The sequence below is a fragment of the Acomys russatus genome, chromosome 17, assembly GCF_903995435.1.
Source record: "Acomys russatus chromosome 17, mAcoRus1.1, whole genome shotgun sequence".
NCBI lineage: Eukaryota > Metazoa > Chordata > Mammalia > Rodentia > Muridae > Acomys > Acomys russatus.
Window position 1 is genome coordinate 52,728,893 of NC_067153.1, and position 15,161 is coordinate 52,744,053.

At 37.0% G+C, this 15,161-nt stretch overlaps 1 protein-coding gene across 2 annotated transcripts in view; it reads right to left on the bottom strand.

The window, feature by feature from the left end:
- The window catches only part of Cpne8 (copine 8), a 174,294-nt gene that overhangs the window by 64,166 nt on the left and 94,967 nt on the right, over positions 1-15,161 (bottom strand). For both annotated transcript variants that reach the window (XM_051160226.1, XM_051160227.1), the window contains 3 exons: positions 11,973-12,076; positions 9,834-9,938; positions 8,273-8,314 (listed from right to left, as the gene is read on the bottom strand). In XM_051160226.1, the coding sequence (XP_051016183.1) occupies positions 8,273-8,314; positions 9,834-9,938; positions 11,973-12,076 (251 nt within the window). The remainder of the gene's footprint in view (positions 1-8,272; positions 8,315-9,833; positions 9,939-11,972; positions 12,077-15,161) is intronic.

Consider the following 15,161-nt stretch of genomic DNA (forward strand, 5'->3'; position numbering starts at 1 on the left):
GAGCCTCAACCTTAGCTCGCAGCCCAGGTCCTAGATTATAGGCATATGCTGATAGAAGTAAACTTTTCCTCAAAGGTCATATTTTACCTAGTATAGAGGGTGTAAATATATCGAGGATATAAGCAACTCCAGACAAACATTAAGTGATTCTAGTGTACCTCATATCTTTGCTTCTCTGTGGGTTACAGGTGTACTTCTGGGTCTCCATGGTAACTGGATAGATGTTATCACTCTCAACCATTAGTGCTTCAGAACTAGGCTAATTTTATCAGTCTTGCCTCTACCTGCCATTCTATTCATTTCCAATACAGAAAAAAATTCTAAAGGTGTATTTTATACATGTGTGGTAGAACAATGTACAAATATATGTAAAATATAGCTATGCTTTGGAGTTTACATATAATTTCATGTTATATATTTCAGGAATAAGGAAGTCCATATTTATAATTTACTTTTTACAGTTATTGAATATTATATTTATAAATTTGATTTTTACTTTATTGTGTCCACACAAAACCATGGATATAATCACATTTTTCCAAGATGAAGAAAAATTTTATAATGACATATAAATGATACATCCATACCTAGGAATATGTTATATTTGGTTTTGTCACATTTAGGTGAAAATCACATTCCCATATAGTCATTACTAATTTTTTAAAGAGAGAGTGTATAAAAATCTTTGTGTATTTTTACTTCATTATTAAACTTCATGTATACTAGATATAATTAAAGCTTTATACATATAAGTCTAACTTTGCCTCTACTTTAATTCAGTACAACCTAGCAAAAACATCACACTCACGTCAAAACTTCATTGATAACAGCATATTATATTTGAGGATTGAAAACCTTTGATATAAAATAGCTTTTGCCCAGTATTATCACTTTTAACATCACTATGACAAAATACTTAAAAGAACAACGAAAGGAGTATTTGTTCTTGACTCCCCATTCAAATGGTTAGTTTACTAAGATGGAGGACATGGAGGCAGAGGGCTCCTGCATGGCGGGAGCTTGTCCTCACCTCCCCACATCACAGAGGAGCAGGGAGCTTGTCCTCAGCCACCAACATCACAGAGGAGCAAGAAGCAGGAAGAGCAGAATGCTGGCAATCCTCAGGCTTTCTCATCCCTCCACCCTTTATGCAGACTAGGTGCTTTGTCCATGGATTCTGTCAACCATGTCCTCACTGAAACCTCTGAAAAGGCCATCACAGCCTCACAGAGATGTCATTGAGTCAAGGTGACATTGACATAGACCTAGCAAGGCCCTTGGTTAGTAGAGGGGACAAAGAGATTTGGTTTTGTTTTAATTCCACCAGGGCCTCTGGATATTTATCTAGGATTATATGGATTTGAAAGTTATTGAGATAAGATCTGAACTTAAAACTTTTACTACTTTTATGGACATTAAAGTATTCATAATGTTTATGTCACCTATTTTCTTTTTACTATAATTTGAATGTAATTTAATTCTAGATTTAAGCTTGAGCAGTACTAAATGGAGAGGAAAGTTTCTGTGATTCAGTAAGTACATAGTTACAAACACTTAAGCTATCAGCCAGTAATAATTGATATTGTTATAAATAACAGAAAGACAATTTTAATGTTAACCAAAGGACAAAAAAAAAAAAAAAAAAAAAAAAGAAGAAAGCAAAAACAAACAAAGAAACAAACCCAGCTATAGAGCCTATGGTCACAATTTTTTCTGTCTGTCACTGGTGTATACCTACAAGAATTCTAAGTTAGCAGTTCCTTTCCCAAATATTTTCAAGTAATATATGTGTTCTAGAATAGTTAGATAAGCACACTTCCATCATAAAAGAATGAATATAATTCAACATGTCATCATTTCATGTCAGCTTTGCCTTGTGCATTTTATATAATAGAATATTTCTAAGCTACTCCAGAATATAGATTGACACATTTTTACTTTTTGTTTTTTGTCATCAAGTTTGTGTGGCTTCATAAATTAGATGTAACAATCAATATGAAGGTGACATTATATTTCTAGTTTTGTCCTTTTCCTGTCAAAATTCACTCCCAGTATTATTTGAGCTTCTTTTTGTTTTCATAGTGATTAAGCATAGAATCAAGTAGTCCATAACTTCTCAATCCAATGCTCATATTTCAATAAGAAAAGACAAGATAAGCGATGAAATGGCAGCAAGAATAACATACATTGTCTCCAACTCCAAGCCCAAAATTATACAACACTGCACTCACAACCGAAAGCAAAAAGAAACTGAACCATTCAAACAAAAAATATGAATAAAACAAAAACATACAGAATAAATATGCAGAAAATTTACAACAATATCAAAATACCAAATTAATGAATTGTAGCCACAGAAGACCAATCCCAGGTCAGTGTCACACACCAGATTCTCAACAGAATCTGGAGAAAATGTCCCCAAACTGAGGAAAACCCACCCATAGAGCACACTGAGGACTAAGTAAAACCAGAGAAGAAATTTCCAATAACATGTTACAGTGAAAACATTTAATAGCAGAACAAAGACAGACTAATGTAAATTGTAAGAGAAAATACAAAACCCACATATAAATAAAAACCTATCAGAATATTAGCTGATTTCTTGATCAAAACTTCAAAATCCCGAGTTCTAGAAGACCATGGATGCCAATCCAGACTATTGCACCCAGCTAAACCACTTGCCATAGTAGAAGGAGGAATAAAACTCTCCATGACATAAACGGGCAGGAAGAATTCATTTCTGCTGAGCCAGCCCTACTGAGACTTTACAAATAAAGTGTTTGAGAAAACTCCAGATAGTGACGGAAGAGCTAAGGGGGAAAAAAAAACCAAACTGTCTTGACTCACAGAAGTTTGCCATAATGAGAGAATATTGACCTTTGATAAAGAGGGCACATGCACTGACACCAATCTAATGACTTATGAATGATTATTCAAGATTGATGACAACATTATTACTCTGCATCCTGTATTTTGAATTGTATGAAAAAAAAATGTAACCACGAAGAAACACACACACACCCATTTCAAAAATGTATAAAATCCTGGCTTGCTAGTCTGCAAAATACATTCAGATTCAAACAGTACCTCTGGGTTTGTCTCTGTTTGTCAGTAGCCTATCTCTGCCCACTGACGCTTCAAGAACTCCCATTCCCAACGACCTACAACACGACTGAGATGGTCCATGGCACATGAAGTGAGATCAGACAACAAGCAGGTGCCACCATCTTACTATCTGACAAAAATCAGACTTTAAATCAAACTTAATCAGAAGAGATAAAGGACACGGTGCTCTGATCAAGAGAAAGGCTACCCAAGAAGATATTACAATCCTAAACAGATATGCGCCAACATCATGAACACACTGTTTTACAGAAAGTATATTTCTGGACTTCAAGACACAGATGAACTCAACTCAGTCATAGTAGGTAACCTCAGTTCCACCATTTCTCCAATAGACAGATCATTAGGGAAAAAAAACCAGAAAAATATCTATATTAAATAACTCTGTATTCTATCTGACCACAATGAAAGAAGGCTTGAAATCAACAATGATATCATCTCTAGAAATTATATAAATTCACAGAGATTAAACAACATGCTACAGAATAATGATTGGGTCAAAGAAGAAATAAAGAAATGTTTACAAAATTTCTGAATGAGGAAGTAACGGCCAGATTAATTATAGCTAAGGTTCCCCTAGAGATAAAACTGTAACTTACTAAAGTCATTTGAGATCATTCCGTAATTTCAAGCACAGGGAAGCGCAGGGAGACTAGCAAATGTCTGTGACGCTGGATGCTCACCAGGAAGGTATCAACTGCCCCTGATGTTCTTTTCAGGTGTGAAACTTACACAAGCACTAGGTGTGAGCACGCAGAGGCACCTTACCTTCAAGGACTGTGAGCAGTAAGACAAAGCTTGCAGTTAGCATGGAAGACCCCACAGAAAGAATTCATTAAGTATGCTAATAAAGAATGAATTGAGTGAACCCAGATGTCCAAGGAAAGCTTTCCCGTGGTTAATGACATTTCAGTGGAGGCCTGGACAGAAAAGCCATGCATGAGCACAGCAGGCCTTTCTAGTGGGGAAAGCACTATGAAAGATCTGACAAGGCAGGGCAGACTAGGCCCCTGCACAGTTCAAAAATAGGCTGATAAATTTGCTGATATATCTTGGCAAACCACCAGTGTGAAGTGTTTGTGTAATTGTCTGAAAATTTTTATTAAAAGCTAAGGACTCCAAAATCTTTTAAGGTCAACAGATTGAAAAGCAAATTAAATATAATTAAAACATTTTACATAAAGATTGGATTCTTTAGCTAAGTTGCTATACCAGGTCAACTGTTTAACATGTAAGTGCTCAATGACAATTTATCCCAAAATTAATTGAATGAGTTTTTTTTTCTTGACTCATTTAAATAAGTGAAGATGCTTGAGAGTTAAAAATTGATTAAGGATCTAATACACACATAATTAAAACAGCCCATCTTGAGCATGATAATTGCAAATTAAAAGGTCAAGGGACAGAAAGTCACATGCTACATTTGAAAAAAAAAAAAAACTTAAGTAGATAGAATTTAAAAATAGATACGCCTGAATAACATTCAGTTTGCAAAATTCCATTTATCAACATTAAAATAAAAATTTCAAAGCATGTGGCCTATATACACAGGACAGTAGGATTAACTGCAAGCAAATAATGGGCTAATTTTAGGGGAAGATTAGAGACAGTGAGTGAGGAAATTTAAAATAAATGAGGAAATCACCAAAGGTTTATAAAATGATCTCCTTGAATGAGGTCTCACATCTCACAGTAAGTACAAGTCATTTCTTAAGCCCTAGGCTAAAGACAATAGAAAATGCCAGAACTGCAACCTTCCACAGGCTTACAAAACGCACTAAAGGGAGCCAACTAGGATACCTGGCATTTGCATAACATTTCACAGCCAGATAAATTTTGCACATACATATAATAAATATTGTTATTTGACACAAGGATGTCCAATAGAATGCAGTGTTCGCGGTAACACTTATCGTCCCCTATTTAGCAGTCTGCTGCTGGGATGGGATGACTGGCAGCTCACTGGCTCAGTCTTGTCATCACATCATCGTGCGACTGCGTACTCGGTCACTTATTACAATCAGTCACACATCCCAGCCCTGTGGATTTTATGCAGAACGATCCCATTAATGGGCCCCGATTTTAAATCCAACTAAATGCAGCTGAAGTAACTTCTAAGAGATTGAGGCTTTTCAAGGATGTCACCATTGATGGTTTTTATGACCCAGACAACTCTGCTCCTTAGCACTTTAATTCTCCCTTTTTAAAATGAAGCCTCCCCATTGCTCCACAGCCCTTAAAGACATGGCAGTTAGCAGACTAAAAAGAGCACTACACGGAGGTGGTTTAACTTGTTACAAACTGAAGACATCTGAACATCCTCATCCTCATAATGAGGTGATAACGATACCACTGCCCTCTCAGGCCATTGCCACCGTGCTTAAATAAAAAGCCCAGGTAACGACTCTATTTCTTCCATTCGGGACTGGTTCAGGACAGTAAATTCAATGTGAACCTGTTAAGCAGCGTCACAATATTCTTTCCTACACTTCATACCCATAAGGCTTTTCTCAGAGAAGGAAATCCCAGGTCACATGACTACTTGAAGTGGCCATTCTTAAGATGTTATTATGACAGCAGTCACTCGTAGCTCCCTCATGAGTAAAACATGTGACTGTGAGTAACCAATGGGACAAGAATCTTCCCCCCAACCCCCCTTTTTTGAGACAGGGTTTCTTTGTGTAGCCCTGGCTCTTCTGGAATTGACTCTGTAGACCAGGCTGGCCTTGAACAAGGAGATCCACCTACCTCTGCCTCCAGAGTGCTGGGATTAAAGGTGTGCACCACCACTGCCTGAGTCCCACCAAAACTTTCAGTTGAAATAGTCCCTCTAGACCAATGGTTCTCAACCTTTCTAGTGCTGCGACCCTTCAGTTCAGCTCCTCATGTTGTGGTGACCCCCAACCATAAAAGTATTTTGGTTGCTGCTTCATAAGTACAATTCAGCTTACTTTTATGAGTCGTACTGTAAAGGTCTGTGTTCTATGATGGTTTTAGGTGACATCTCCCTTCTACACGAGGGGTCATGACCCACAAGTTGAGAATCCTGCTGTAGACTCTATGCACGAGTCTTGTATGGTTAAACATCCATACAAAGTAGTATACGCAGAGCGTTCTTAAGTTTTTGTTTATACTGTGGATTAGTGTCACAGTCTTGGAACTAGGCAATTGTTCTATTTCTAAGCTATATTCCAAGCACTTTATTTATTTTAAAAAAATTTTTTTAGACATGATCTCATTAATTGCCCGAGGATGGCTTTGAAATAACTGTATAGCTCAGCTAGGGCTCAAACTTGACATCTTCCCACCTCAGTCTCTGAGTATTGGGGTTATGGAAACGGACAGCATGGCCTACATGGTGTAATGTTTCTTACAATTCACATTGTATAGATGTTCATCACAGCCAAAACAGTGCTATGTGATAAGGCAGCCCCAGCATGGGGTTCTATAAGTCACTGGAAACACGATGAGTCTGGGCTGAGCTATGTCATAAGCATTGTGCATGTGTCAGATTTTAAAGAGTGTGTTAAAAGGTGCACTTGCTACCTTCACCATTGCTATATTATGTGGAGCTAAAAGGTAGCGTAGTATAGACCTAAGAGTGAATCCACTCTTTCAGTCACGTTGCTGGTTTACTTGTACTTTTTAACGTTGCCAAGAGAAAATTATTTAAATTTAAATATGTAACATTATCCAGGCAACTTGGATTATTTTCATTGAACAATGCTTATCCAGCTGTTTGACATAAAAAGATGATCCACAAGGTTGAGCATGGTGACAGAAATCTTTATTTTCAGTACATAGGAGGCAGAGGCAGGAAGATCTCTGGGAATTTGAAGCCAGCATGATCTACATAGCGAGTTGCAGGTCAACCAGAACTATAGAGTGTGCCCAAAGAATAAACAAAAGTAAAAGGGCACCAATAACCCCGTCTGAAAAGAAGCATCAAAAGTCCTGCCTGTACAGGAAATGCAAAGTGAGAGCGATACAAAATTCCACACATCAAAGATGTCAGAGAGGAAACATAACAATGTCCTTTTGATCACTGCACTGTCTTGTAAAATGTGCTCATCTTGTTGGGAAACTGTCAGATAACAGACACGTAGTACCCATGTTATTACCCCGGGCAGAACATGGGCTATTGACTGGCATAATGACCTATTTTGATGATGATTATTATTAAATTGTAAAAATAACATCTGAGTTTTATTACCTATATTATTTTATTTTAGAACCTAACATGTTTTTCAAATATCATGGGTTATCTTATTGGGAGTGTTACTGAGAATTAAATAAATTATTTTAATTTAGCTATTTATAATTCATCCATAAATTGAATATTTAATTAAAACTTAAGCAGCTACTTCTGGGTGCGTGCATTATATAGAATTATGCGTTAGCATTTTATATCCAAGTGCTGGTCTACATTTTGTAGAAAGGCAAAGACACTGCCCTAGACCTAAAAGGAAATCCACTCAAAACATTGCAGCCTCTTCCACCATCGATTCACACAATCCATTTCCAAGGAATATTTGAACTTCTCCGTAAAGACCTTTTCTTCTTCTAACCTCATCCTTTTTGTTTCCAGTCTTCTTGGGATCATACATTTTCTTTGATTCTAAATCTGATATTTCAAAAGTGAATGGTTGCTGGGAATGTAGCTTTCAACAGTGCTTGTCATGTGTAAGGTTCAGTTTTAGTGCCACCAGCATAAAAAAAAAATAGCGTGTTTTCTAAAACTATATGTATGTGTCTTATAGGATGGTGTGGGGGAGTGCACACACACCTTGAATGGCATGTCAAACAATGTATATGTTCCTTCACAGAACTTATAGAGCTGAAGCCATGGAGAATGCCTCATCTTCAGCTGTGAAAATAGTTGCCTGTGTGCTGCTGACCTAGTTGACAAAGGACCAACACCAAGCATGGAATTCTTGCTATAAATGAAGAAACACTTTTCTTAGTCATAAAGTTTTAGAAAGGATATTACCTTTAAAATAACATATAAACTCAATAGTAGTGTATTTTTAAAATGAAAAACATGAAACTAGAAAGAAAATAAAACAAAACCCATCATAGCCATTTTCCTGCCATCTGCTTAGGCGTCGTTGAGTCTGAAGAACAGGGGTGGCGTAGCACAAAGCCTTACCTCCCATCTCGGTCCCAGTCATAGACTTCCACTTTGATTGTTCTGCCAGGAGAAAAATACACACAATGAACGCGGCTTAAATAAAATAACGCCATCTGATAATATTAAAATAATATGATCTAGATCTACAAAATGAAATTTAGTCAGTTGTTCTTAGAGAATAGATGCCTATGTCTCACAAGGTAAACTGAAGTTGATTTAGCTAATTTTATCACTGCAATTAAATTTACATCTTAAAGTTGGTTTCAAGAATCTATAGCAATTCTTCTGTGTAAGAAGGTATGTCCACAATGTAACTCCTCAGTGCTCTCCCTTCTTGGAGACCATAACACCATAGCTTGCTAGACCCTGTTCCCAGAGCTTCTGGTTCCACAGGTTGGAGTTAGGAACCTTAATTTTAGAAGGGACTAGATAGTGTTGACATCACTAATCAGGAAACACACAAGTAACTTTTTCTTAGAAATACAGTTAGACTCATCAGCCAAATAATATCATATGTTTAAGAATAAACATGATAACATACTCCTTCCACTTCTTGGCATGAAACTGATTAATAGAATAAATCACCCTCGGGTGTGGTGGTGGTGGTGCACTTGACGCCGAGTCAGCGGAGACATGGATTCTTGGCTAGCCTGGGCTCCATAGCAAAGCACTGTCTCAACACTACATAAAAGACAGTGCTTTCACTTTTGCTAATATACAAGTGGGAAGACGAGTACAATAGCAAAGAGATTGATTTTTAAAATTTTTATTTATGTACTTTTAGTTTTGACTCTATAGAGGTTTCTTATATAATAACCTACAATAAGCTTCTACTAAAGAAAAACTTTAGTATTATAAATCTTTAAGTGTGATGGAAGGATCACAGGGCAGGCCCTGTTAAAATGCCTTCTCTTATCTATGAGACCTTTATGAGCACAGTTACACCATGTAACAGGTTTAAAGGCATATAAGAAGTGGCAGCATGTAGCCAATCCATGCCCTGTCCATGAGTGACACCTATGTGCTGCACTCTAACAAGATGGACCATGGAGGCAATGGCAGCCTGGGGCAATGAGAACTCAGGAGCCACATTTAAACAGTAGGTTAAAAGTAAAAGCATATATAGGGGGAGGAGGTCCCCCTCAGTCACATACATAGGGGAAGGGAGTAGGGGGGAAGTAGGAGGGAGGGAGGAATAGGAGGATACAAGAGATGGGCTAACAATTTAGATGAAATATGAATAAATTAATAAGATAATAATATATATATATAAAAGTTAAACTAACCTTTAATCTATTTTTATTAGCACTTAATGCATGTTCATTGAAAAAAAAAGTCATTAGTCAAGCTTTAGTTAGCTAAAATTATCTCTATGGAGTATCTACTATCATTATGGATTAAAGCCAAGTTGCTTGATTTTTTTTTTTTTTTTAATAATTCATCCATGCTTTTGTGGAAAAACCTATATTTACTCGGGTGAAGCAGTCATCTTTATAAAAATACAACGTGGACTAGATTTCCGTTCCATGGACCAGCGGCATCCCACATGCTCTGTGTGAATATGTTGCATCTGTCTTACCTGTCATAATCTCCATTGCACAGGGCTCTGACCGAGATCTTGAAGGCTTGCCACACCGGATTTAGAGTGTTTTTGACAACTTCTGTCTTGTGGCAAATTGTAAAGCTGTGAATAGAGTTTTGAATTATAAAGTTAGATAGATAGATAGATATATAGATTGATTGATTGATAGAGAGAGAGATGATAGATAGTTAAGTGATAGATATAAATTACATGAAATTGTGTACATATCAGATATGTGTATATGTGTGTGTGTCTGTGTCTGTGTGGTGTGTGTGTGTGTGTGTGTGTGTGTGTGTGTGTGTGTGTGTGTGTGTGTGTGTGTTTCTGTTATCATGTGTTATTTTGTTAGCCATTCCTCTCCATGTTGTAGACCTCTGGCTGCTGCCCCTTCCTGACTTAATATACAAATATAAGTTTAGAAACCTGTATGATTATCTCTTTAGAATATACACGATGAGATACGGCAATATTTGCCCCAAATAATTTTCTGCAAATTCGATAAATCCTAATTCTATCTTATAAAACTTGAGATGCACAGTAGTCATTGGCTTTGGCAAAGTTGCTTAAGGAAAAGTCGAAATTCATTGAACACACTACTTATAAAAGGAAAATATTATTACCTCATCACGAGTGTAGAACATGACAGAAATCAATAGGAAATCAAAACATAGAAATTTAGAATTACATACTAGAAAGATTTTTAATTACAATTTCCAGTACAGAAAAGTGAATTTAGAAGCAGCTTCATATTTAAAGAGTGTTAAAAACACCAACAAAAAAAAAATCATGCACTGAAAAATACATGTGAAAGTGAGCAGTATTCAAAATTATTTTCCACCCAAATCTCATAAAAACAAAAACTATGCATAAATGTTTTAATATATTCATTAATACATGCTTTGACACAAATACTAAACTAATTTTCTGTAAATATAATATGTGGAAATATGTGTGAAGTAAGATTTATCAATTTAACAAATTAAGTTTCAATTATTTGGAAATTTCAAATCATTTTGCTTTTGAAAAAATAGATTTCATTTGGTTAAAAATATCATTTGTATAAGCAGAATATATTGTCATAACAAAAGCATCATTAGATATGTAATAAGCTGAACTCTTATGAGTATAAATTTTTAGAAAAATAGTTAAGAGAACTCAGGGAGCCATAAGTTCAGCCAGAAGGACACAAGAACACCAGGAATATAGAAATTCTGTACACCTGTTAGCTTCTTCGTGCCTGGGAATAACTAACAGTTATGCTTATGCTGTTTAGAATTTCTGTGTGAATAAAATGGTGTTCAGATGCAAAGTGTGCACAACACTGACCCCTTCCATCTCAGTTGTAAGCACAGCAATAGTGTCAGAAGTTTAAAGTCCATTTCCTTCCCTTTCAATTTTTAAGTAACATTTTCTCTTTAGACAACATTTTATTGTGCATTGCTAAGACAAACAAATCTAAATGCATTAAACAATAAAAACACTAGACAATGGTTAAACTCTCACACTTCTTAGACTTTGTCATAAGTTCTTATAGTAATTTGTTCACTTCTCTCAGCCTTGTGAGGTGGATCACCCCATTTATATATTGGGAATCTGTACATGTTGTCAGAGCCATTAAGTATTACGTAATTTACCTCTCAATTACAGTAGCACACTTCTAGCTACTGAACTTTCTCATAAATGCAGACAGGACAATATGACTCACAGGAGCCATGCACAGTCAACTCTGCTCACAACCCCGTCATGACTGGCACTCACCACACTGAGACACTTCACTGAGTTTTAGAGGACCAAATCTGAAGTAAGACATCAACTTTAAGAATTGTCCTCCCCTCCTCATCATCCCAAACAAATGGCTTCCACTCACTTATATAGAAAATGCACTTCTTAATTTGGGTTTCTAAAACATGCCACCATTCTACATTGTTAAAAGAAAACAAACTTTCATAAGAAGCAAAGAGGAAGTGGACACTAATTTACATAGTAATATAAACATAAATGCTTATCAAATTAGTTATTGAAATAGAAAATCACAGCCATCTTTAAAATATCAAGTATTATATTCCATTTAGTAAGTTGAAGATCACTGAAGGACACAATAGCACAGCCACCAGCATTTGGAGGAGACATACCCACCTCCCGTCCTCATTACTGCGGTAAAACACAAGGAAAGGATCCGACTTTCCAAAGAAATCCTTCTTATCCAATTTGTTAGCACAAAACTGCATCAAGACAGCATCCTGAAAACAGAATTAATAATACAGCTCAAAATCTGGGACAGGAACAGCTAGATACTACAGATCACAAGCAAGGCTTGACAAGAAAACACATTTGTCACTTTGATAACACAGGCCAAGCGTAGGGAGCTATAGACAAAGGCCATTGCTTATTGAAAGATTGTGAGGCTTTTGAATGTCCTGGAAATTCTATTCTTGTGCCAGATAAATAATATTCAGAGCGCTGTGCAAGTTCCTACACAACCCCAAATGACAACGAGCCAGATGACTCCAGGTTAATAATGTCACCCCACAGCATCTTCAGCCATGTACTTATTACAATTCCTGTTCACTTGGGACATATTTAATCATCCTCTACTACAAAGGATGTGTTTAGTAAGCCTCTATCACAGTCTAGTTGGGAGAACTCCGTTATTATAAAGAAGTAGAGCAGAACATCTGAAAACTACATTAAAATCATTTCTTTGGCGCTTGAGTTCAAGAAAAAGAGAGCATTTTCCTTTTGGTGTGTGGCATCATTGTACACTGTGGGAACTATTCCAGCCTAGTCATCAAAATTGATTTGTATACCCAAGCACCAAGTAATTTCAAGGTACTTTCTGGATATCACACCAGGGAAGTTAAACACTACTAAGTTGATCAGACTAAGTATTTTTTTTTTTTTTTTATGGTAGAAAATGTATAGTTACTTAAAATTCAAATGGATACATTAGGGGATTTATGGGCTTTTTTGTGAATCTATATGACTCCTGTCCTTCCCTTCTCCTTCAGTCTCTCCTGTGTCCCACCTCTCCCTCCCAAATTAATCATCTCTTCTTTAACAATTCTTTCAAGTATACACATACATGCATGCATGTATAAATATATATGCCCATGAGTCTATTTAGGTTTACTCATATGCACATATAACCAGGGCTGACCACTTGGGATAGACAAACTATGAGGGAGCTCATCCTGAAAAGACAAGGATTCTCGGTCTCTCATCAGATATTGACCACTTACGGGTCCTTATTACAGTGGTGGGACCATGTGGAACTTCCATCATACATGCTGGCATGTCAACTGTAGTTACCAGCATGCCAGTCTTGTTCAGCCAATCCTATTGCTGAAATTCCACATTAGCACCTTCCTGTTACATCTAAGGGAGACTATTTAGCAGCAGGTGCCCAGAGCCTCTGGATAGTCCAATGTTTCCACCCACTCATCCCCAATTTTCCTTGATCTTAATTAAGTGCAAGGGCTCTGTTGCTGTTGTTGGGCACAACACAGTCATTTACTCTCTGCGCTTGACCACTTGTAGATCCCTTTAGTAGTCTCTGTCGGTTGGAAAAGGAGGCTTCTTTGATGGGATTTAAGAGATACAGTGATCTGGAGGCATAAGGATAGGTATTTAGAACACAGCTACAAATCAGATTGGCTTAGAAAAATGACAGAAGTGGGTAGTTTATGCTCTATGACTTCTCCAGTCATGAGGATTTGGCAACATTTACAGTATTGAAATTGCTTCCTGTTGAGCTGATCTTAAAGTCCAATTAAATAGGCATTGGTTACCCCCAAGATAAAAGTGCCACTATTGCAATGCTGGGAATGTGTTGCTTGCCTACTTATTTGTGGTTCCTAGGCTTATAACTAGTAGAATGATTGTTTGTCTCCTTTGGCAGCTTGATATCACGTCTGAATACTATCAGAGCTAGTCTTCAGGGAGGAGACTTCCAGGACAGTTGCAGATGGGATCCTCCAAGACCTACGTCCAAAGTCTGTGGATTCCTTTACTTTCATGTTCCGTGAGGCAAAAGAGGACAATGACAATATCCTTTATTGTTTTGGGAGATTCATCTACTCCCCTAATCAAAAACTTGAGGGGAAGTTTTGGGGTTTTTATTTTTTTTTTCATTTTTATTTTATTTTATTTTATTTTTATTCCTAGCACTAGGGGTTGGTTTAGTAATAGTGCCTGGCTCTTAGGCGTAACTAGATCACTCCATATAGCACAACTACACCAAACACAGTATGTAAGTTTGTAAAATAGCATGAGTCCCTGTGGCTTTTTCAAGCACTCTCAGTGTTATTTCCCTCCTTCCGCCCTTAACCTCTGTATTATTCTTCCTCCATCTCCCCTAATGAAAATCCTGACATTTTAAACATTATGCTGTTCGCAGTGCCTGTCTCCTGCTGTTCCTCCTCTAGAGCTACATTTCACCTACTCTCCCTCTCATTCCATGCTCTCCTTCTACTTTCCTGGCTTCTTCACGTAGAAGCACAGCTGAAGATGTGGAGAGAGGATCTCAAAGGCAGAGCAGCTTGCATTTGTCTTTCAGGGTCTGGGTTATCGGACTCAATATTCCCCAATTACACCCATTTACCTGAAAATGTGGTGATGTCATTTTTTTCCCTGACAACTGAATGTAGTTCAATTCTGCATATGTGTCACATTTTCATTGTACGTTTGGGGGAGGGGGTTGAAGGATACTTGGACTATTTTCATTTCCAGCTGCTGTGGGAAGAACAGCAATGAACATGGCTGAACAAGTATCTGTGGGTGCCATGTCCTTTAGGTATACGAGAGGGAGTGGTGTAGTAGCTCATATGAGAGTTCTGCCTTTAGTTTCTGAGAAGGCTGTATTCTGAATTCCATAATGGCTGTACTAGTCTGCAGTCCCACCAAAAGCAAATGATCATTCCTCTTTCCTCAACATTCATGCAACCACTTGTTTCAGTTGTTCACTTGACCTTGTCCATTCTGATAATATGAAATCTCAAAGTCATTTTAATTTGCTTTTCTCTGGTTACTCAGTATGACTAACACTTTTTGAACTATATCTCAGCCATTTTCATTTTATTTTTTTTTCTTGAGAACTCTGGATCCATTGACCATTTTTAGCTGTGCCATTTGTTTTCTCGATGCTATGGTTTTTTTGTTTGTTTGTTTAGTTCTTTATATAGACTGGCTATTAATCCTTTATCAGATGTATACCTGGCAAAAATTCACTACCATTCTGTGGTCTTCCTTCTCAGGCAATTATTTGTTTTATGAGGTCTCTTTTGTCACTTGTTAGCTCTGATTCCTGGGCAAATATAGAAAGTCATT